Source organism: Hemitrygon akajei, chromosome 8 (assembly GCF_048418815.1).
Source record: "Hemitrygon akajei chromosome 8, sHemAka1.3, whole genome shotgun sequence".
Lineage (NCBI taxonomy): Eukaryota > Metazoa > Chordata > Chondrichthyes > Myliobatiformes > Dasyatidae > Hemitrygon > Hemitrygon akajei.
In genome coordinates this window covers 144,024,813-144,049,296 of record NC_133131.1, presented here as the reverse complement: position 1 = coordinate 144,049,296, position 24,484 = coordinate 144,024,813, and the positions used below count along the sequence as shown (strand labels likewise).

Below are 24,484 nucleotides of genomic sequence, written 5' to 3'. Positions count from 1 at the left end.
TGGTAAAAAAAAATTGATATTTTGGAGTTGTTTATGGTAGATTAGAAAACCACATGCAAGGATATGACAGTAAACTGCCACTGGCTAACATTTAAAGAATTAATACACAGTTTGCAAGTAATACATTATCGCTTTAAGGCAAAACAGCCCAACAGGAAGACTGGTCCAGCTGTGGATATCACAAGGGTTTAAACATGGAAAATGATCAAAGGGAAAAGCTTATAATGCTGTAAAAGTGAGGATTGGGAAAAATGTTAAATTCAGCAAAGGAGGACAAAGGGAAATGATAAGGAAGGGAAAAGCAGAATGTTAATATAGGCTGGTATGAATCAGCTAACTGATGGTAAGCACTTTTGTCCATATACAGTATGAGAAAAGAAGAGCACATTAATTATACTGGGGCAAATGATGAAGAAATTTAACAAACCATCTGTGCTTGCATTCTTAAAAGAAGGCAAAGAAAAATTGAGTAAAGTGGAGGGTGACAAATTTAGATTTAATCTGGAGTTCAGAGAAATTAACAACAATATAAAAATAGTAATGGAAGAATTGCCAGGACTGTAAAAGTGATAGATTGCCCAGAGCTTCAAAACCGGCATCTGTCCTATCCCACTTTCCCCTCTGTTACCACTTCCTCCTCACCTACTTCACCCCAGCACCCTGCTCCACATCATACTTCCCACAAACCTTACCCCTCCACCTCCTCCTCACTCATCCCACACTCTCCAGGGAAGGAGGAGGTGCTGTGGGTGAGTGATATGATAGAGGGGGAGTATTAAGGCTCTGAGGGGCAAATGATATGGTGCAGGGGGCTGGGGAGAGGCAGGTGAGGAGGAGATGGGTGCAGAGGGGGGCTGTGGGAGATGCCTATGATGAAGGTAATTAGATACTCGACTGAGTTATGCCAGGGAAGATGGGAGGATAAGTACAGGGCCCTGGTGGAGGACATTGTCAAATAGTGCAAGCTGAATCATCTGCAGCTCAACATCAGTAAGACAAAGGAGATGGATTTTAAGTCAGATCGCGATGCGGTCCGCTATTTTAAGTGGTTGCCATTGACACTGTGTTGAGAGTTTAACTTTGTATTTGGCTTAAATTTTTCTTAGTAAGGTTCACCCTGACACCCCTCCCCCCCCCCCCCGGTCGGCTGGTGGCACATTGAGATCAGTGCCAGGCTGGAGAATGGAGGTTTCTGAGTTCGATCCAGTGACAGACCGCTCCCGTGCCGGGTTGATGTCAAGCTCACAACTCGACCTTGTAAAAAAAAAAGACACTGCCACCTCCAGTTTAAATTCCCACGTGGAATATTGTGGAGGATCAAATACCCAAACCCAGCACAGCCCCCCACTTGTCCCATTTAGCCTGTCTCAATGCGGTGGTCCTTTGGACCCAGCGGACTTTGGGAGCCGGCGGAGCTCAGGACCCGCCGCCCGCAGTGTTTCTGTTCCATTAACGGGAAGTGATCACACTTGAAAATAAAGTGGAAATAATAAAGCGTTTGGAAAGAGGTGAAACGCCATCGGTCATTGGAAAAGTGTTAGGCTACAGTCGGTCAACGATCGGAAAATTTTTAAAGGATAAAGTTAGAATAATGGAGCATGTGAAAGGCCCTGCCCCGAAGAAAGCTACAGTTATTACTAAGCAATGCAGTGGTTTAATTATTGAAATACGTACGTTTCTTAAGTGTTTTATATGCATAGAAAGGTAAAATATATACTATATACTAAGACAAGTGTTTGATTAACTGACGCGAAATAATACCGGATGTACTTGTTCCAACTTACGTACAAATCCGACTTAAAGACGGACTCAGGAACAGAACTCGTACGTAACCTGGGGACTGCCTGTAATGAGTCAACCTATAGCTGGGGAAGTGATGACCCCCTCCTGTTAGATTGTTTGAGGCAACTTTTTTTTAATTCTTTCTTCTGTTCTAATATTTATATCTGTGCACTTGTAATGCTACTGTGACACAGTAATTTCTTTTAGGGATCAAAAGAGTATCTACCTAGTCATGTCTGAAGAAAGCACAGCAGCATCTCTACTTTCTTAGAAGTTTGCAAAGATCTGACTTGTCATCTAAAACTTTGACAAATTCTACGGTATAGATACGTGGTGGAGAGTATATTGATTGGTTGTATCATGGCCTGGTATGGAAACACCAGTGCCTTTGTATGGAAAAGTCTACAAAAAGTAGTTGATACGGCCCAGTCCATCACGGGTAAAACTCTCCCCAACATTTAACAAATGAATATGAAGTGCTACTGCAGGAAAGCATCATCTGTTGTCAAGGACCCCCACCAACCAGGCCATGCTCTCTTCTCACTCCTGCCATCAGGAAGAAGGTCCAGGAGCTTCAGGACTCATACCACCTGATTCAGGAACAGTTACTAACTTTCAGCCATCAGCTTCTTGAACCAGAGGAGATAACTTCACATACCCTATTACTGAATTGTTCCCACAAACAATGGACTCAACTTCATGCACTCTGCATCTCATGTTTTTGATATTTATTGATTAATTATTTATTGTCATTTTCATTATTTTTTTCTTCTCTTTCTTTTTGTATTTGCACAGTTTGGTTTCCTTTTGCTTGTTGGTTATCGTCCGTCCTGCTGGGTGCAGTCTTTCATTGATTCCATTGTGGTTCTTGTATCTACTATGATTGCCCACAAGAAAATTACTCTTAGGGTTGTATATGGTGACATAAATGTGCTTCGACAATAAAGTTACTTTGAATTGTGACCCATTTTTTTCACCTGTCCTGTTATCTCAGCTAGATGGCTGCTGAATTCTGTTTGTTGTTCCAGCTTTGCAATGCTAGAACACTTCTCAGGTGGCGTGCAAATCCATGACTTTGTTAGAGATACGAATCTTGTTATCTCGCTTGGCCCCTTTTCTCTGATCTTGCTTAACTATGGCATTCGCCTTCACTCAGACCTCAAAATGACATCACCCGCTGTGTGCGTGTGAGCATTCCTTTCTCTCAGTACTGGCGTTCTTGTGGCTATTTGAACTGCAGTCTGGTATTGGTGCTTAATTACTGCAAACTGGGCTGATGTTGTCCAAATTAATTTCATCCAAAAGCTTAGAAAGGCCAGATGGAAAAGGTACTTTTATCAACGGGCAATTGCATTGAAAACGAATGACATATTTAAAAATCAAAATAAATTTTAGTTGTAGCAGAATCTGCAGCTGACTGAAATAAATTCATCGTGAGTGACAGTAATCCTTGTTCAAATGTCTTCCTAATATACCTCATATCAATTTTGAACATGCTTGTTAAACAATAATAAGGACTTTGCTTTAGACTAAAACATCTCAAGCAATGTTTGTAATTGTTATAGATGCTCCGTGTTTGAGTTTTTCCATTGGTATTTCATGCAGGCAATCATCTTGCCAGAAATTCATATATATTCATTCTAATTATTAAATAAGGTCACTGATCCATTTCAGTCAACATGAGATGTTTACCTGCCATGATGGAGGGTAATTGTCATTCATTTGTCTCATTGAAAGGTCAGATACTGAACTTTATAGCTTGCAAATCTTTGAGCTGTGCAAAGGCATTTGCTATTTTTGAATTTCTGCATCTAATATAAGTTACAGAACCTTTTCAAAAACTAAACAAAATATTGAAGCACTTCTTCTGCCTCTTCATCTTCTCCTATTCATTCCCTGTCCAATTGTTAAGATCAATAAGTTGCATTTAAATTTTCCTTCAAACTTTTCCTTATTTCCCAGAATTAACAACTTGGGTAATTCATTATTTCTGCAGTCACAAAAGATTTACAAAGAAAAAGATTAGTTTTATTTGTACCAATCATATCGAAACATACAGTGATAAAAAATCATCTATGCAAATCCCTGCAGCATCCGGTGATGCTGTGATCTCTGTCTCAGAAGCCAATGTCAGAACATCGTTCAAGAGGGTGAACCCTTAAGAGGCATCATCCACTGATGGTGTACCTGGTAGGGCTCTGAAAACCTGTGCAAACTAACTGGAGTGTTTAAGGACGTCTTCGATCTCTCACTGCTACAGTCGAAAGGACAACCATCATATCAGTGCCAGGGAAGAACAGCAGATGCAATCTCGTTGGCTCTCCACTCAGCTTTGGATTACCTGGACAGTAGCAATACTTATGTCATATAGCTGTTTATTGACTCCAGCTCAACTTCCAATACAATCAAACCCTCCATTCTGATCAAAAAGTTCCAAATCCTGGGCCTCAGTATCTCCCTCTGCATCTGGGTATTTGATGTCCTCACAAGGAGATTACAGTCTGTGTGGTCAGAAATAGCAACTCTTCGCTGACGATCAATATAGATCAAAGATGTATACTCCCATTACTGTGTAGCTAGGCAAAGCTCAAATCCCCTCTCTAAATGTGTTAATGATACAACTATTGTTGGCAGAACACAAACAAGAGAAAGACTGAAGATGCTGGCAATCCAAGCAACCCACACAAAATGCTGGAGGAACTCAGAAGGCCAGGCAGCATCTATGGAAAAAAGTAGAGTCAACATTTTTGGCTGAAACCCCTTGGAGGCCAGAAACGTAGATTGTACTTTTTTCCATAGATGCTGCCTGACCTACTGAGTTCATCCAGAATTCTGTGATTGTTGGTAGAATTTCAGATGGTGATAAGGAGGCAGACAGGAATGCGATAGATCAGCTGGTTGAGTGGTGTTGTAGCTACAGCCTTGCACTTAATGCCTGTCAGACCAAGGAGCTGATTGTGGACTAAAGGAAAGGTTAGTCGAGGGAACACACAACAGTCTTCATCAAGGGATCAGAGGTGGATCGGGTAAGCAGTTTCAAGTTCCTGGATGTCAACATTTCTGAGGATCTATCTGGGCCCAACATGTAGGGGTGCAATTACTCAGAAGGCATGGCTGTGGCTACAGTGGCATGCAAAAGTTTGGGTACCCCTAGTCAAAATTTCTGTTACTGTGAATAGTTAAGTGAGTAGAAGATGAACTGATCTCCAAAAGTCATAAAGTTAGAGATGAAACATTCTTTTCAAGATTTTAAGCAAGATTAGTGTATTATTTTTGTTTTGTATAATTTTAGAGTGAAAAAAGGAAAGGAGCACCATACAAAAGTTTGGGCACCCCAAGAGATTTGAGCTCTCAGATAACTTTTACCAAGGTCCCAGACCTTAATTAGCTTGTTAGGGCTATGGCTTGTTCACAATCATTGTTAGGAAAGGTCAGGTGATGCAAATTTCAAAGCTTTATAAATACCCTGACTCCTCAAACCTTGTCCCAACAATCAGCAGCCATGGGCTCCTCTAAGCAGCTGCCTAGCACGCTGGAAATTAAAATAAATGATGCCCACAAAGCAGGAGAAGGCTATAAGAAGATAGCAAAGTGTTTTCAGGTAGCAGTTTCCTCAGTTCATAATGTAATTAAGAAATGGTAGTTAACAGGAACAGTGGAGGTCAGGTTGAGGTCTGGAAGACCAAGGAAGCTTTCCGAGAGAACTGCTCGTAGAATTGCTATAAAGGCAAATCAAAACACCAGTTTGACTGCAAAAGACCTTCAGGAAGATTTAGCAGACTGGAGTGGTGGTGCACTGTTCTACTGTGCAGCGACACCTGCACAAATATGACCTTCATGGAAGAGTCATCAGAAGAAAACCTTTCCTGTGTCCTCACCGCAAAATTCAGGGTCAGAAATTTGTAAAAAAAAATCTAAACAAGCCTGATGCTTTTTGGAAACAAGTCCTGTGGACTGATGAAGTTAAAATAGAAGTTTTTGGCTGCAGTGAGCAAAGGTATGTTTGGAGAAAAAAGGGTGCAGAATTTCATGAAAAGAACATCTCTCCAACTATTAAGCACAGGGGTGGATCGATCATGCTTTGGACTTCTATTGCAGCCAGTGGCACGGGGAACATTTCACTGGTAGAGGGAAGAATGAATCCAATTAAATACCAGCAAATTCTAGAAGCAAATATCACACCATTTGTAAAAAAAAAAGCTGAAGATGAAAAGAGGATGGCTTCTACAACAGGATAATGATCTTAAACACACCTCAAAATCCACAATGGACTACCTCAAGAGGCGCAAGCTGAAGGTTTTGCCATGGCCTTCACAGTCCCCTGACCTAAACATCATCGAAAATCTGTGGACAGACCTCAAAAGAGCAGTGCATGCAAGACGGCCCAAGAATCTCACAGAACTAGAAGCCTTTTGCAAGGAAGAATGGACAAAAATCCCCCAAACAAGAATTGAAAGACTCTAAGTGTTTATAAGCTGTGATACTTACCAAAGGGGGTGTTACTAAGTACTGACCATGCAGGGTGCCCAAACTTTTGCTTCAGGCCCTTTTCCTTTTTTGTTATTTTCAAACTGTAAAAGATGGAAATAAAAAAGTAATCTTGCTTAAAATATTAAAGAAATGTGTCATCTTTAACTTTATGCCTTTTGGAAATCAGGTCATCTTTTACTCGCTTAGCTATTCACACTAAAAGAAGGTTTGACTAGCGGTGCCCAAACTTTTGCATGCCACTGTACATCCCATTATGAATTTGAAGAGAATTGGTATGTCACCAAAGACACTTCCAAATTTCTACAGATGTACTGTGGATAGCAATCTTAACTGGTTGCATCACTGTCTGGTATGGAGAGGCCAGTGCTCAGGATCAGAAAAAGCTGCAGAAAGTTGCAAACTGAGCCAGCTCCATCATGGGCAGTAGCCTCCACAGCATCCAGCTTCAAAAAGGCGATGTGTGTCATTTAGGACCCCATCACCCAGGACATGCCTTCTTCTCATGCTACCATCAAAGAGAAAGCACAGGAGCCAGAAGGCACGCGCATCATTTCAGGAACAACATTTTTCCCTCTGCCATCATATTTCTGAGTGGACAGTGAACCCATGAATACTTTGTCAGTACATTTCCCCTCTCTTTTGCACTACTTATTTATCTTTATATACATGCATACTTACTGTAGTTTATAGTTTTATTACTATGTAGTGCTATATATTGATGCCACAAATTTCATGACATATGCCAGTGATATGTTACTTGATTCTGAAATGTGTTGCGTCAATGACCAGTGCATACTGAGATATGCAGGGGACAGCCCACAAGTTTTAGCATGCTTCTGGTGCCAACATTTACGAAGCCAAACTTGTATTTTTGGAATATACAAGAATGTGGGAGAAAACTGGAGCACCTGGAGGAAACTCATGGTCACAGGGACAACATAAAATCTCTTTATAGATAGCTGCAGGGATTGAAGTCCGATCGCTGTAAAATGTTACGCTAACCGTGACACTGCTGTGTTACCCGTCTTTTTCTAGCACATTTGTTACTTAATCACTAACTCACCTTTTATAGTTCTTGTAACCTTATTGGGCCTCAGCAATCAAAGTTCAAAGTGAATTTATTATCAAGTACATAAATGTCACCACATACTATCCTGAGTTTCATTTTCCTGCGGGCATTCACATTAAGTACAAAGAAACACAATAGAATCAATGAAAAGCTGGACTCAATAAAGATAGAAAAGCAACCAATATACAAAAGACAACAAACTGCGCAAATGCACAAAGAAAATAATAATAATAAATAAATATTGAGAACATGAGATGTAGAGTCCTTAAAAGTGTGGAATCAGTTCACTTTGGGGTGAGTGAAGTTATCCGCTCTGGTTCAAGAGCCTGATGGTCGAGGGCTAATAACTGTTCCTGAATCTGGTGGTGTGAGACTTGAGGCTCCTGAGCTTCCTTCCTGATGGCAGCAGCGAGATGAGAGCATGGTGGTGGTCTTTGATGATGGATGCTACTTTCCTGCAACTGCGCTCCTTGTAAATGTGCTCAATGGTGGGGAGGGTTTTACCCGTGAGGGACTGGGCTGCATCCAATTACTTCTTTGTAATTGAGATACTGCACAAAGTAGGCCCTTCCAACCCTTCAAACCACACCGCCCAGCAATCCTTAAATTCCAGCCTAATCACGGGGTAACTTACAATGACCAATTAATCTACCAACTAGTATGTCTTTGGACTGTGGGAGGAAAGGGAAGCAGCCAGAGGAAACCTATGCGGTTACAGGGAGCACATACAGAATCATTACAAGCAGCGCTGGGAATTGAACCTGGATTCCTCTACTCACCTCTGTTGCAATACTGCCCATTGTAGCATCAGTCAACCAGACTTTCAGATCTTCCCTCCTATATGCTGACTTGTCACCACTTCTGATTTGGCCAACGACAGTGGTGTCGTCAGCAAACTTCAATATGGCATTGGAACTGTCCCTATCCACACAGTCAGGATTATAAAATGAGTAACATAGCGGCTTAAGCACGCAGCCTTGCAGTGTACCTGTGCTGATGGTGATTGTGCAGGCGATTATGGACAGCAATGTCCAAGGCTCTTGTGTATAGTTTCCCAGGTTTTGTATTGCAGTGTAACTTGATATTTTACAATTTTGTTGACATTTGTATGGAGTGTAAAAGAAGGCTGCAGCATGCTGTGATCTAAGCCATGTGCCTATGATGTCTAAAAATAAAAGTCAACCTCTTGCAGTGAAACAACACAATAGTATAACCAAACAACTTTCTGCATATGTTCCGAAACTTTATTGAATTTTGCCTGAAGGCTAACAATGTGCTTTGCACTTTCCTTTCATTTAACATATGAAAGACCTACTACAATGCATAGATTTTATGCATTGTCAAAAGTTGTAGGATTTTTTTTCCAGAGAGAGCTTGAGTTCCTCCATCTGAAATTTATATGTTTATTCTATTATTAATGATCATTCAATCTCCTTTCCAGTAAAACATCAAACTAACATTTCTGTGTTGCTTTGACAGGTCCTGAAGGTCTTGGGTTTAGCATCACATCACGAGATGTCCCCGTCGGTGGTTCAGCACCGATTTATGTGAAAAATATCCTTCCAAAAGGTGCAGCCATCCAAGATGGCAGGTTGAAGGCAGGAGACCGCCTTCTAGAGGTGTGTTGAAACACAAATTCATGAATTGTCAAATTTTACTTTAAAAATGATTGTGTGCCATGAGTGACTTAAGCATGAGCAGCATTCTGTAGATGGAGCGAATGGACAAGAGTTGTATGTGTAGAGTTGATTATGGTATTGTAGTGTGCATGATTTGGGATTTTTTTTGCATGATATATATGTAAGCTATATATGCTCTGTGGCCACTTTATAAGGTAACTTCTCTACATAATAAAGTGTCCACTGAGTGTATGTTAGTGGTCTTCTGCTGCTGTAGCACATCCACATTAAGGTTTGATGTGCTATGCGTTCAGAAATGCTCTTCTGAACACCACTGTTATAACATGATTACTTAAGTTACTCTTGCCTCCCTGTCAGCTTGAACCAGTCTGATCATTTATTCTTCAAGGACCTCGTTCATAAACAAGGCATTTTCGCCCACAGAACTGGTGCTCAGTGGATGTTTTTGTTTTTTTCACACGTTCCCTTTCAACTCTAAAGACTTGTGCGTGCATGAAAATTCCAGCAGATCAGCAGTTTCTGAGATACTAACACCATCCTATCTGGCACAAACAATCATTCCGCGATCAGAATCATTTTGGATCACATTTCCTCTCCAATCTGATTGTTTGGTCTGAACAGCAGTTGAATGTCTTGGCCATGTCTGCATGCTTTTATGCATTGAACTGCTGCCACATGATTAGCCGATCAGATATTTGCATTATCAAGCAGGTGTACTTGGTGTACCTAATAAAGTGGCCATTGGGTGGGTGGGGGTGTGAGAGAGAGAGAGGAGAATGTGTGTATGTAACATTAAATTTAACAGAAGCATTGTATTTTGTGCATTATATAATTAGCTGGTAACTTATGCAGTTTTGTATTTTTGTTGTTAACTTCTATTCCTCAGCTTTTAAAATAGTTTTATGATTTTTGTTATATACTTATAATAAACCATAGTCATTATGATACATTGAAATATAAACAGCATTCTCATACCTCTACAGTGTAATAAGATCTGTTGAACATAAAGAAGACATGATTGTACTAAAATGTATGTAATAATAGAAAGGGTAAATCTAACTTGTCAGGTTGCTGTTTGATGTCAGTGGTTCAAAATATTTTGGAATGATATAACCAAAAAAAAACCCCAGTTATTTCAAACAAACTTTCACTTGGATACCACTGTTCTGAGAAATTGCAGATGAAGCAAGTAGAACATAAAGATTCACTTTACTTGTTACATGGGGACAACAAAACATACAGTGAAAAGCGTTGTTTGCATCAGCGGCCAGCTCAGTGTGTGTGTAATGCGGGGGGTAGCCCGCACGTGTCGCTGTACTTTTCAGCGCTATCATAACCCTAACCCTAACCGCGTGTCTTTGGGATGTTGGATGAAACGGAAGGACCTTTCCTCTCCAAAGCGTCCACTTCCTTCCTATAATGGGGCTACTGGAACTCAATGTGATTCTTCAGGCCAGCACAATGTCATGACTCTTGAGCTCAGTTCTTTGACTAATAAAATCAAGCACGCCATTTGTCGCCTTGCCAGCTTAAAATCCTGTACAGACACTTTCAGGGAACTTGGGACTCCCAAGATCTCAGTGGGACAGTTTGATAGACCATAAAACATAGGAGCAGAATTGGGCCATCTGGCCCATCGAGTCTGCTCCATCATTCAATCATGGCTGATCCTTTTTTCTATCTCTCCTTAACCCCAGTTCCTGATTTTCTCCCTGTAACCTTTGATGCCATGTCCAATCAAGAACCTATCAATCTCTGCCTTAAATGCACCCAATGACCTGGCCTCCACAGCTGCATATGGCAATGAATTCCACAAATTCACCACCCTCTGGCTAAAGAAATTTTCTCCGCATCTCTGTTTTGAAAGGGCGTCTCTCTATCCTGAGGCTGTGCCCTCTTGTCCTAGACTCTCCCACCATGGAAAACATCCTTTCAACATCTACTCTGTCTAGATCTTTCAACATTTGAAAGGTTTCAATGAGATCCTTCTCCCCCCCCCCCCCCCCACCATCCTTCTGAATTCCAGTAAGTACAGACCCAGAGCTGTCAAACATTGCTTGTATGATAACCCTTTCATATCTGGAAACTCCTCTGGACCCTCTCCAATGCCAGCACATCTTTTCTAAGATGAGGGGCCAAAAACTGTTCACAATACTCAAGTTGAGGCTTCCCCAGTGCCCTATAAAGCCAAAGAATCCCATCCTTGCTGTTGTATTCTAGACCTCTTGAAATGAATGCTAACATGGCATTTGCCTTCCTCATCACTGTCTCAACCTACAAGTTAACCTTCAGGGTGTTCTGCACAATGAGTCCCAAGTCCCTTTGCATCTTAGATTCATGAATTATTTTCCCCGTTTGGAAAATATTAAGCACATTTATTTCTACTACCGAAGTGCATGACCGTGCATTTTCCAACATTGTATTTCATTTGCCACTTTTTTGCCCATTCTCTTAATCTATCTAAGTCCTTCTGCATCCTACCTGTTTCCTCAACACTACCTGGCCCTCCACCAATCTTTGTATCATCTGCAAACTTGGCAACAAAGCCACCTATTCCATCATCCAAATCATTTATATGCAGCATAAAAAGAAGTGGTCCCAACACGGACCCCTGTGGAACACCACTAGTCACCACTAGACAGCCAACCAGAAAAGGATCCTATTATTCCCACTCACTGACTCCTACTAATCAGCCAATGCTCTAACCATGTTAGTGACTTTCCTGTAATACAATGGGCTCTTAACTTGGTAAGCAGGCTCATGTGTGGCATCTTGTCAAAGGCTTTCTAAAAGTCCAAATATACAACATCCACTGCATCCCCTTTTTCTATCCTACTTGTAATCTCCTCAAAGAATTCCAACAGGTTCACCAGGCAAGATTTTCCCTGAAGGAAACCATGCTGATTTTGTACCATCTTGTCCTGTGTCACCAAGTACTCCGTCACCTCGTCCTTAACAACTGATTGTAACACCTTCCCAACCACTGAGGTCAGGCCAACTGGTCTATAATTTCTTTTCTGCTGACTTCCTCCCTTAAAGAGTAGAGTAACATTTGCAATTTTCCTGTCCTCTGACTATGATAGCAGAGCAGCTAACATAACACCCTTGCAGCAACACGGGGTTCAATGTCACTGCTGTCTGTAAAAAGTTTGTACTTTCTCCTGTGGGTTTCTTTGGCTGATCTGGTTTCGCTCCACATTTCAAAGGTGTTCAGGCAGGGTGATGAGTAACGTGAATGTAACTGCGGCATGAGCTCACTGGGCTGGAAGGGCCTGTTACTGTGCTGTATCTTGAAATAGAAATAAGATCCCTCTGTACATCAGCATTGTTAATGTATTGCCATTTGTAGTATATTGTCTTTTGATCTCCCGAAGTACAAACCCCATTTCCAGAAAAGTTGGGATATTTTCCAAAATGCAATAAAAACAATTCACGTGAACCTTTATATAACTGACAAAAGTACAAACAAAAGATTTTCAATAGTTTTACTGACCAACTTAATTGTATTTTGTAAATAAACACAAATTTAGAATTTGATGGCTGCAACACTGTCAACAAAAGTTGGGACAGAGTTAAAATAAGATTGAAAAGTGCACAGAATATTCAAGTAACACTGATTTGGAAGACTCCACATTAAGCAGACTAATTGGTAGCAGGTGAGGTATCATGACTGGGTATAAAAGTAGCGTCCATCAAAGGCTCAGTCTTTGCAAGCAAGGATGGGTTGTGGCTCACCCCTTTGTGCCAAAATTCGTGAGAGAATTGTTAGTCAGTTCAAAAGAAACATTTCCCATGCAAGATTGCAGTGAATTTAGGTCTTTCAACATCTACAGTACATAATATTGTGAAAAGATTCAGAGAATTCAGAGACATCTCGATGCGTAAAGGGCAAGGTCGGAAACCACTATTGAATGCGCGTGATCTTCGAGCCCTCAGGCGGCACTGCCTAAGAAACCGTCATGCTACTGTGACAATTATAGCCACCTAGGCTCGGGAGTACTTCGGAAAACCATTGTCACTTAGCACAGTCCGTCGCTGCATCCAGAAATGCAACTTGAAACTGTATTACGCAAGGTGGAAGCCATACATCAACTCTGTGCAGAAACGCTGGTGAGTTCTCTGGGCCCAAGCTCATCTCAGATGGACTGAAAGACTCTGGAACAGTGTGCTGTGGTCAGATGAAACCACATTTCAGCTAAATGTGGAAAAAACGGGCGTCGAGTTCTCTGTGCCAAAGATCAAAACGACCATCCTGATTGTTATCAGCGAAAGGTGCAAAAGCCAGCATCTGTGATGGTATGGGGGTGCATCAGTGCCCACGGCATGGGTGAGTTGCATGTATGTGAAGGTACCATTGACTCTGAGGCGTATATTAAGATTTTAGAGAGACATATGTTGCCATCAAGGCGATGTCTCTTCCCGGGACGTCCATGCTTATTTCAGCAGGACAATGCCAGACCACATTCTGCACGGGCTACAACAGTGTGGCTTTGTAGACACAGAGTGCATGTGCTTGACTGGCCTGCTGCCAGTCCAGATCTATCTCCTATTGAAAATGTATGGCGCATCATGAAGAGGAGAATCAGACAACAGAGACCATGGACTGTTGAGCAGCTGAAGTCTTATATCAAGCAAGAATGGACAAAATTTCCAATTGCAAATCTACTACAATTAGTATCCTCAGTTCCAAAACGATTAAAAAGTGTTATTAAAAGGAAAGGTGATGGAACACAATGGTAAACATGCCTCTGTCCCAACTTTTGTTGGGTGTGTTGCAGCCATCAAATTCTAAATTTGTGTATGTTTACAAAATACAATTAAGTTGGTCAGTAAAACTATTGAAAATCTTTTCTTTGTACTTTTGTCAGTTAAATAAAGGTTCACATGAATTAACATATCACAGATTTTTGTTTATATTGCATTTTGGAAAATATCCCAACTTTTCTGGAAATGGGGTTTGTACAACACCTCACACTTGCTGGATTAAACTATATATGCCATTCTCCACCTACATCTGAAACTGATCTATATCCTCTGATACCTTTGCCAGTCTTCTATGTTATCCACAACACCACCAATCTTCCTATTCTCTGCAGACTTATTAAAACTGTTCATCCAGGCCACTTATACACATGACAAATAGCAGAGGTCCGAGTACAGATCCCTGCGGAACACCACTGGTTACAGACCTCAGCCAGGATAAGTTCCATTGACCACTGCCCTCTGTCTTCTGTTGGCTATCTAATTCACTGTGGATCCCAGATATCTTAGTCTACCGGATGAGCTTCCCGTGGAAGAGCTTGTTAAATGTTGTGCTGAATTCTATGTAGACAACGTCCACAGCTTTAGCTTCATCAATCACCTTTGTCATCTCTTCAAACAAGATCAGTAAAGTTAGTAAAACACAATTTGTACTGAACAGTCATTCTGACAGTCCTTAATTCGGCCAAGATTTTCAAAATGCTCATAAATCCCATCCCTCAGAATCTTGTACAGCAACTTATCTACCACTGACCTGAGACTCATTGGTTTATAGATTCCAGGATTTTCCTCCTTGAATATGGAACAATGTTAGTGACTTGCCAGTCCTCCAGAACCTCACCTGTGGCTAGAGAGGACATGAAGATAATTGGTCAAGGCCCCTATCTCACCTCCTGTCATTCTCTATAAGCTGGTGTATATCCCATCAGATTCTGGGGACTTGTAAAGTACTCATTGAGGACCTCACCCACATCCTCCACCTTCAAGCACGTGTTCCCTCCTTTATCCATGTGTATTTCTACGTGCTGCCTACTTACTCCCTTGTTTTTGATGTCTGGATAGAATCCCTAGGAATTCCCTTTAATCTCACTTGTTAAATACTTTTCAAAACCCTTCAGGCTCTCCTAATTCCCTCTGGAGATTTTTTTCTGGCTTCTTTATCATTCTAGATAATTTTTTAGCTTTCTAAATATTATCAGAATCAGAATCATGTTTATTATCACTGGAATGTGATGTGAAATTTGTTAACAGCAGCAGCAGTTTAATGCAATACATAATCTAGCAGGGAGAAAAAATAATAAAAAAATAACCTAATAATAATAAATAAACAGGTAAATCAACTACGTTTATGGAATAGATTTTAAAAATGTGCAAAAACAGAAATACTGTATTTTAAAAATAAGTGAGTTAGTGTCCAAAGATTCAATGTCCATTTAGAAATCAGATGGCAGAGGGGAAGAAGCTGTTCCTGAATCGCTGAGTGTGTGCCTTCAGGCTTCTGTATCTCCTACCTGATGGTAACAGTGAGAAAAGGGCATTACATAGGTTTCCAATTTTTTTTTGACTAAATTCACCACCTCTCTTGGCATCCGCAGTTCTCTTACCTTGCTATCCTTGTTCTTCCTTCTTCCTGGAACATATCTGTCCTGTACTCTATGCAGTTTGTCTTTAAAACTCCTCCACATGTCATATGTGAACTTGATCAAAAAACAGCTGTTCCCAATCAAGTCCTCCTACTTCCTGTCTAATTTGCCCTGCTCCAGTTCATTAGTTTCTGCAACGTCGGTACTTATACTTAAATATAGCTGTCTTAAAATGTAAGGAGTTACAATCACTACTCTTCAACAGTTCAACACTGAAAGCTCAGTTGTCTGGCCAGGCTCATTATCCAACACTAGGTCTAGGATGGTCCTTCCGCTGCTTTAACTATTTGCTTATCAATTTAGGAAATGGTCCTGGATGCACCAGATTCTTGCACCGAGGTGATTCTAGTTTATAGTAAGGAAGCCGAAGTCACCCACTACTACAGCAACTTTATTGCTTTTACATTTTCCCCTAATTTACTGCATATTTCTTCCTCAGTATTACGGTGACAATTAGAGAGGGTGTATAGTATAATCCCAGCAGAGAGCTTGCATCTTTCTTATTTTTGAGTAAATACTGTATACTCTCAGTCAAGGAACCATCTATTATGTTCCCTCGGAGTGCAGCTCTGACACTATCCGGAACTAATAGTGTAACATTCTGCCCTCTTTTACCCTTTAAAACACTGAAACCCTGGAACATTAAATATCCATTCCTATCTCACATCCAGTTCTCTGTTATGAGACTCAACATATTTTCATGTGTTGATTCATGCTCTAAATTCATCAGTTTTAACTACAATACTCCCAAGCATGAAAGTGCGCACACTTTATGCCCATTACCTTGTTCCTGCCTGTTCTTACCAGTCAAGACATCTACCTTCCTCTCAATCTCTCCGTATGCTGACCTCAGGCTGCCAACTAGTTTAAATCCTTCTGAGTAACACTCAGTATATAATTTGGCTGCAGCGGCTTATTTTAATTACCAGCAGTTTTCTAACTGCAATGAAAAATAGTGCTTTTGAGTTGTATGGCATAGAAACTGGCCTTCCAGACCATCACATCTATGTCAGCCATAATGCTCATCTGTACCTATCCCACTTGTCTGCCTTATTTCCATGTTCCTCTAGACTATTTTCATTCCAGTGCGTGTCCAGATACCTCATAATGTTGAAAATGGACCCAGCTTGTAGAAGCAGGGACATAAATGCAGCACAGAAACCGACCTTTCGGCCCATCTAGTCCGTGCCAAATCATTTAAACCGCCTACTCCCATCTATCCAATCTCACCTTATAAGTCAAGCTCTCCAATCCAATATCCATTTGCTGCTTAGAACTCAAATTGTCCAGTCCAGTGTTGTGGACTAGTAAATGATTTCATTGAGGGTAGTGACTTTTTTTTTGCCGTTATTACAAGTTAAAGAGTATGTAGTCCTGTTTATTTCCCCATTTTTGCAAAGTAAGAACTGTGTTGTCTCCACCTGACAGGTTATAGTTATGTGTCACATAAATACAATATTTTAATGATTGAATGGCCATAATGAACTGTGAATGAACTATTGAGCGGTTTCGTGTAGTCAACACAGGAGGAGTTCACAGATACTAGAGTGTCCAATCATGCCTGAGCCTGTTGAGTTTCCAGCTAATCGATGTATGATGCTTGGATAACAGGTTGTTAATGAAATGTGTATTGAAGTAGAAATGTGGGAATTGAAAGCTTAATGTTATGTCCTTCTCCCATTTTAGTTCTCTATATATTTTAAAATTAAAAAAAGCACAGAATTTATGACCTATGGGAAACAAATAGAGTGATTCTGTGTCCATGAAAAAGTGTGGTTGTTTACTGGCTTGTGTAATTTCAGGTAAATGGTGTTGATTTAACGGGAAAAATACAAGAGGAAGTGGTGACCCTGCTGAGGAATACGAAGATGGGTGGTAGTGTCAATCTACTAGTCCTCCGGCAAGAAGAAACCTTCCTCCCTCGAGAGCTGGTGAGTAGAACACCTGGTTGCTTGGAGAAATGCCAAAATATATGGGTGCTTTTGTTCTGTCCTTCTGCTCTTGCCGTTTGATTGGACCCAGACATTGAGGATGGGTAGGCTAGGCAGATCTCGTTCTCTTTCTAACTGACTTCAGCATCTTTTGTGCCTTCATATTCTTGAAATCGTAATGGTTAAATGGTTGCTAAGTTGCTGTTTGATCACTGTGTGCCTGCAAACTTGTGGTAATGGTTGATTTTGGACTTTCAAGTACATGACAACAATTGGGGATGTAAACTTTTGCTTCCAGTGACAAATTCTAATCTGGATCAAGGTTTAACTTGTTGCAGTCATTGTTAAATTTGTAGGGCTGAGTTTTTGCCAATGCTGTGGCATTGACCAAGCAATACTTCAGGTACCCACACGATCCATAATTGTTGTCATGGTAAACCTCTTGGAAACCAACTGTTTCCTGGTAGGCTTGCTAATTAAAGGGTGATCTGATAGTGTGTGGTGTTATATAGTGAAATGAACCATTGCACTCAGACAGTAAATGAAACCCACAAACTCACCCATAACAGAGACTTGGTTGAGACAGTGACAGGAATGGATGCTTAATATTCCAGAGATTTCATGTTTTAAAGGGCAAAAAAGAGTGAAGTGTAGCAGTATTAATCAGGGACAATATCACAGCTGCTCTCAGAAGGAATATAATGGAGGGCCCATCCACTGAGAATGTATGGGTAGAACTCAAAAATAAGAAGCTGACAATTACTCTGATGAGATTGTATTAAAGACTTTCTCCAGTAGGCACTATATATAATATTGAAGATCAGATACATAGAGTAAAAACACTGATCATCTTGGAGAGCCTCCTTATCTTTAAAAGGAATTAAACTTAGCCTAATTGTACTGGAGTTTGCAGTTGGTGGAAAGAAGTTGTAATGCTCTTTCACAGCCCTCACTCTGCAGTCCTGTTTCAACAGAAGGGATATGATAACATGAGTCTCAGATTTGTGCTTCCCTCTTTCTCCTACAGTGGATGAAGGATTTGCCTTTCAGAATCTCAAATCCCCTTGCTGATAACTAACCCCCCCCCCCCCCACTACCACCCTCCTTGTGTGTTGCAGTTTCCTGCTGCTGCGAATCACTCCAACCTGCAGCATAGCTGGGAGCCAGTGAAACTTCCCATGAGATCCGAGATCATGCATCCCCATCATAGCTGGAATTGAACCTGGTTCTTTGGCACTGAAATTCCTGAGCTGTCACACTGAGAATGTACTTGTTTGCTCAGCTTTTATTGTCTGTTGTATTTTTCTTGTTAAATAATCTAAAAATTTTCAATTTATTTTCAATTTATAATATCTTGTGTCCATATAATTTCTTATTTTGATATATATCTTTCATTTATCTCTATCAAAATTCCTTATAACCTTTTGACAATTCGCAAGGTATCATTTAATTTTACCTTAGATGATGGGTTTTTAATTTGGTTGCAAAGTGATGAGCTTCCTCATGTTAAACGAAAACTAGCAATTTAATTCTGCAAGTTTTTTTAAAATCCTGTATTTTTAAGTGAAAGGGAGGAAAGATTCATCTTTTACAGACTTTGTTTTTCAAGCTGTTTTGGGGAGATGAGGGTAGAAATGTTTCTCGTCCTCACTGCATTCTGAATCAGTTTACCCTTGTAGGATTCAACACAGAGTTGTTTGCCGAGCGGAAATGAATCAAGGTGTTAGATATTTGACTCAGATAATTCAAATCTGAAAATTCTCTTGACAAAATAATTTTGATTTCTTTGAAGTCAAGTTCAGTTCCTAGTGACATATCTGATCTAGATAACAATAAATTGTTCATAAGTCAATTAAAAATTTTAAGGGCGCAAATACAAATGCAATTTTAATGGAAACCAAATAACCAATATGCAAGTGCAATTCTTTAAAATTTTTCTAATTTTTTTGAAAGAAATAGGTATCTCATAAAATCTCTAAGGACATTTTAATGTCTGCTCAACACACGTTGCCCTTCAAGTGAGTGGAAAAGGGATTTTAAAATATTGAAGGTTCTTGGATTTATTTTCAGCGCCTTTAGTAATTGATCATAGCTGTAAAACAAAGTATTCAAGGGCATCTTTCACATTCAAACACAGGTTGCCTTTGTTACTTTGTTCATCTTTGTAGCACACATGTTAGTGCCTCTTACACCATGTGTTTTATTCTTTGTTATCTCCACTTCCAGAAAAAAGAATCAAGTCAGATGCAGGGACCAAGTGACTTGGTAAGAGTTCTGTGTTTTTAGCCACACAAACTGGTGGGAACATCTGACGCTGAAGCAGAAAATCACTTTTGCAGATGTGCATTCTGAATGTTCTTTTCTGAAGTGTAGTCTCAATTTCTTACAGATTTTAGCAGCTTGAATGAAATGGAACAACTTAGGAACTATTTAGCATTCCTCGTTAGAAATGTGTTTTTCCAAGTTTGACTACAATAATCTCTATCAGATCACACATAAGAGTGCTAACAAAAGTTGCAAGAAGATTATTTTAGTTAAAGCACATTTTTTCAAGACATCAGTGGTGCACTCTTGAAATTAAATTAGTGATTATTATAACACTTTGTATTGAATTGAATTGAATTTCGGTTTAATGTCATTTAGAAACCACAACTGCAATGTAGTTAAAAACCGAAACAACGTTCCTCCAGAATGATATCACAAAAGCACACGACAAAACAGACTACACCAGAAAATCCATATAACGTTTGGCAATCCCCAAATCCAGAGTCCGGAGAGGCTGCTGTGTATTAAATATCACGCTACCATCTTAGTGTGTTCCCCGGAAAGGAGCTCCAAATCCACCAGACAAAATAAGACTACCCAGACACACCAAGTCAGGAAACCAACTCTACCGCCCAACAAACCAAAAAGTAAAGCTACAAAACCTACACAAAACCACATAGTTACAACAGTGCAAACAATACCATAATTGATAAAAAAAAACAGACCATGGGCACGGTAAAAATAGTCCAAAGATGTTAAAAGACTATAAGTTCTAAAGAAACCACCACACATGTATGTCTGTAGGTCTTGAGAGAGAGAGAGAGAGGGAGAAGTAAATTTATTTTTCAGGTATTTTTGATTTGATGTTTTCAGGCTGTCTATCATGGTGATAACACAGCGATTTGAAAAATAATTCCGCAGTTTGTGTGGTATTTGTGTGATATATAGTCATTCAATTGAGGCACATTTAAGAGGCTTATTTAAATAACTATTTTGTAAATTCCATTTTGTATGATGCCTTCTTTGTTTGGAACTTGGTTTCTAATTGCTTCTAGGTGCTTAGTTTGCAAAATATGTCTTCAGTTATTTTCTTCCAATGTACAATAAATCAGCTGGTGCATGAAAATGGAGAAAGGAGCGGCAACCATTCTAAAATGTTAAATAGTTTATTTCCCTCCCCCCCCCCCCCCCAACTAAATGGTCCATTAGTTGAGTAAAAATTGTACTGCATTAGGTGTTCAGTCATATTGATGGGAAGGAGTATTCGATTCTGTGGGTAGTATTTACTTGTGTTGTCACCGAAATATTTGCTGAATTAGAAAATCTATTCAATATTTCCTCTTTTGATCTAGGTGTAGTCCGTTATAATTTTTAATGAAAACAAAATTGTGATATGCCAAACCAAAATTTACTCTTCATTGTAGTTTTTATTTCAGTAAGTCATGGTTTCTTTTAATCAGAAGCCACTTGGTTAGTTAAGCAAGATGGATATAAATTCATATGTAAATGAACTATTTTACCATATTTATTGCAAAAACTGATTGGTGTTTTATGACTCTCCACTTGCTCGTTCGTTGTCTCTATCTCACCTGCAAGCCAACCACTCAGAGCACAGCTAGCAATGGGTGCAATGTTTTGGATATCCCAACATTGTAATGGCAAAGAAGTGTTTCCTTCATGCAGCATTCAATTCTGGAAAGCTGTATCGGGTCACAAACCAGAGTTACAAACACAGAAAACATACAGCACAATACAGGCCCTTCAGCCCACAAAGCTGTGTCGAACATGTCCCTCCCTTAGAACTACCTAGGCTTTACCCATAGCTCTCTATCCTTCTGAGCTCTATGTACCTATCCAGGAGTCTCTTAAAAGACCCTATCGTTTCCGCCTCCACCACCACCGCTGGCAGCCCGTTCCGTGCACTCACCACTCTCTGTGTTTAAAAAAAACTTATCCCTGGCATCTCCTCTGTACCTAATTCCAAGCACCTTAAAACTATGCCCTCTCATGCTAACCATTTCAGCCCTGGGGAAAAGCTTCTGACTTATCCACCTGATCAGTGCCTCTCGTTATCTTGGACACCTCTATCAAGTCGCCTCTCATCCTCCGTTGCTCCAAGGAGAAAAGTCTGAGTTCATGCTCCCCATGATTGGTGTTTTATGACTCTCCACTTGCTCGTTCGTTGTCTCTATCTCACCTGCAAACCAACCACTCAGAGCACAGCTAGCAATGGGTGCAATGTTTTGGATATCCCAACATTGTAATGGCAAGGAAGTGTTTCCTTTATGCGGCATTCAATTCTGGAAAGCTGTATCGGGTCAGCTGAGTTGCCATAGAAGTGGGAAGAACCTCTGTCTTTGAATTAGCATTAAATGTCAATGAGCTGAGAACATGGCAGAAGACCAAATTTGAAAGTCATAGTTACACAGGGTTATAGTACATTTGACTGCTTAGTCAGGTAAGCATAAAAGCTGCGTATGCAATGAGTTTCTCTATAGCATTGTCGGCCTGTGGTTTTGGTGTTTGACCTGTGTCCTGAGCTCCAAGCTTGCCTGAAGAGAAAGGCAGAGAATTTTTGAGTTTGAAAGGCTTTGATGTATAGAGTGATATGTGTGTCCTTGAAGAGATCCCATTGAAAGTTAACATTCAACAACCCTTCAACAACATATAGTATGTTGTTAGATAATTAGTGTAAATGGGTAGCAATGGCCTTGCCCCAGTTATATAGAGGCCTGGAGTGTATATTGGTATATCCCTTCCAAAAGAGGAATAAGCTTTGGAGAGTGCAGCAAAGATACTTTAGATTGATTGCTGGTAAGATTGCTTCCTTGCCTGAGGAGGAATTGTGCAGCTTATTTTAAATTTAGAAAAATGACGGTGATCTCATCGGAAAATATTACATTCTTATGGGTAAATGAGAGTTGAAGATTTCTCTAATGAAGAGGCACTCTTTCAAAGTAAGGCTTGGATCAATCAGGACTGAAAATGGAAGAAAACTTTTTCCCCAGTAGTTAGTAAATCTTTACAAAATGATACCAAAGAGGGCCTCAGAGGCTCAGCCACTCTGTATATACAAGACAGAGATGGAGAGATTTTTGGATATGAAGGGAATGAATGAATATGAGATTATTGGAAAAAGTACTTGCTCCCGTAGCAAGAGATTAGCCATGATCTTATCGAATGGCAGACACAAATGTCTTCTCCTTATCTGCTGCTTTGTTCTTGTCTCCTTTTGACAATAAGAGTTGAAGGTGACTACTACAGTCTCTTGTGAATCACTGAAAATATTTTTATACAGCATCTAGTCAGACTTTTATACATAAATAGTAAAGGTTTTCTTACCTTATCTTAAGCTGCTGAATTCCAAAATACACACACGCCTGCCTGATGTAATCTTCATATTGACTTCTTCATCCCTGCTTGCATAAAGCATTGGTAGAGGGTTCGCCTGGGCCCCCACTTGAATAGTTTCTAAATTCAGCGAGACCAATTGACTCTTGATGGTTTGGGAAAAGTACAGGTGCAGTGAGACCTGAGTGTTCTTGTACACAAAGCATCAAAACTAAACAGTCAGGAAGGCAAATGGTATGTTGCACTTCATTGCTGGAACATTTGAGTACAGAAACAAGATTGTCCTGCTACAGCTCTACAAGGCTATCTGGATGTTTGTATCCCACTGGGGTCTCCATATTCATTCAAGTATTATTAGGAAGGCACAAATCATGATTACTCACTGTCAGCTCTGAGCACAAGAAATGTGTTGCATGTGTCACTTAGTAAATAAGTGCCTTATGTAATTTTATGACTTGGATGAGAAGTTAGGTGGTTTTCAGATGACATGAATTATAGATTGCAAAGAATTTTGTTTGATGGTACATCAGGGTATCAACTGGAAAGTTGAGCAGAGCAGTGCAAAAGGAATTTAATCCAGATAGGTGCGAGGTAATGAACTTTGGATGGTTAAAGTTAGTTGGCCATACAGAATAAATAGTGAATTTAGGTCTGTTGGTGTGCAGAAACATTTTAGGGTGCAAGTCTGGAGCTCCAAAGAAGTGCCAACATGTATGGATTAAGTAGTGAAAAGGGCATTTGGTATGCCTGCCTTCATACACTGAAAGATTGAGTGGAGAAGTTGAGACATCACGTTACAGTTGGACAAAACAGTGGTTTTGCTTCACTTGGTAATTTTATTGTTCTGCTCACCACAACTGCAGGAAGAAATTGGTTGGAATAGATAGAGTGTAGAAGAGATTTGCCTGATTATTGCCTGGAATTATAAGAACTGATTGGGTTCATTCTCAATGACCTTTATAAAATGATGATGGAAATAGTTGGACAAATCTTCTAGGATTTGGGAGTCTCAAGCTACAGGGAATAAGATTCAGGTAAGAGGGGAAAAATTTAAAAGCAGCTGATGAGTGAGGTAAATATCTGAAAAAAGCTGCTAGAATGAATAGTAGATATAAATACAATTATAAGGCTTAGAAGACATTTAGTACAGTACTTAGAGATGAAAGGCGTAATGTGATATGGGCCTAAAGCAGGCCAATGGGATTATCATGGATGGTCATTACGGTTGGCACAGGCAAGTTGGCCAAACGGACCTTTTACAGTGCTCTATAATTCTATGTATCACCTTTTGATCAGTAGCAGAATGACAATAATCATAGAACAGATTTTTCAGGGAAAGGCATGGCAATGTATTTTTCATCTCATTTCTCTCATCAACATTTTCTTCACTTAATGCTGCCAAGCCTCTACTTTCTATTTCTGTTGTCAGTTCTGACCAAGTGTTTCAGACCAAAATGCTGGCCCTGTTTCTTTTTTCACACATGCTTGACATGCTGAAAGTGAAATAGAAAAAATATCTTCTGCAAGTCCGTAGCTCACAGTAAGTGGCAA

General features: G+C 40.0%; 1 protein-coding gene across 6 annotated transcripts in view; it reads left to right on the top strand.

Moving 5' to 3' along the window:
• The window catches only part of LOC140732326 (partitioning defective 3 homolog), an 838,958-nt gene that overhangs the window by 498,166 nt on the left and 316,308 nt on the right, over positions 1-24,484 (top strand). For all 6 annotated transcript variants that reach the window (XM_073054817.1, XM_073054816.1, XM_073054819.1 and 3 more), the window contains 3 exons: positions 8,822-8,961; positions 17,189-17,317; positions 19,544-19,582. In XM_073054817.1, the coding sequence (XP_072910918.1) occupies positions 8,822-8,961; positions 17,189-17,317; positions 19,544-19,582 (308 nt within the window). The remainder of the gene's footprint in view (positions 1-8,821; positions 8,962-17,188; positions 17,318-19,543; positions 19,583-24,484) is intronic.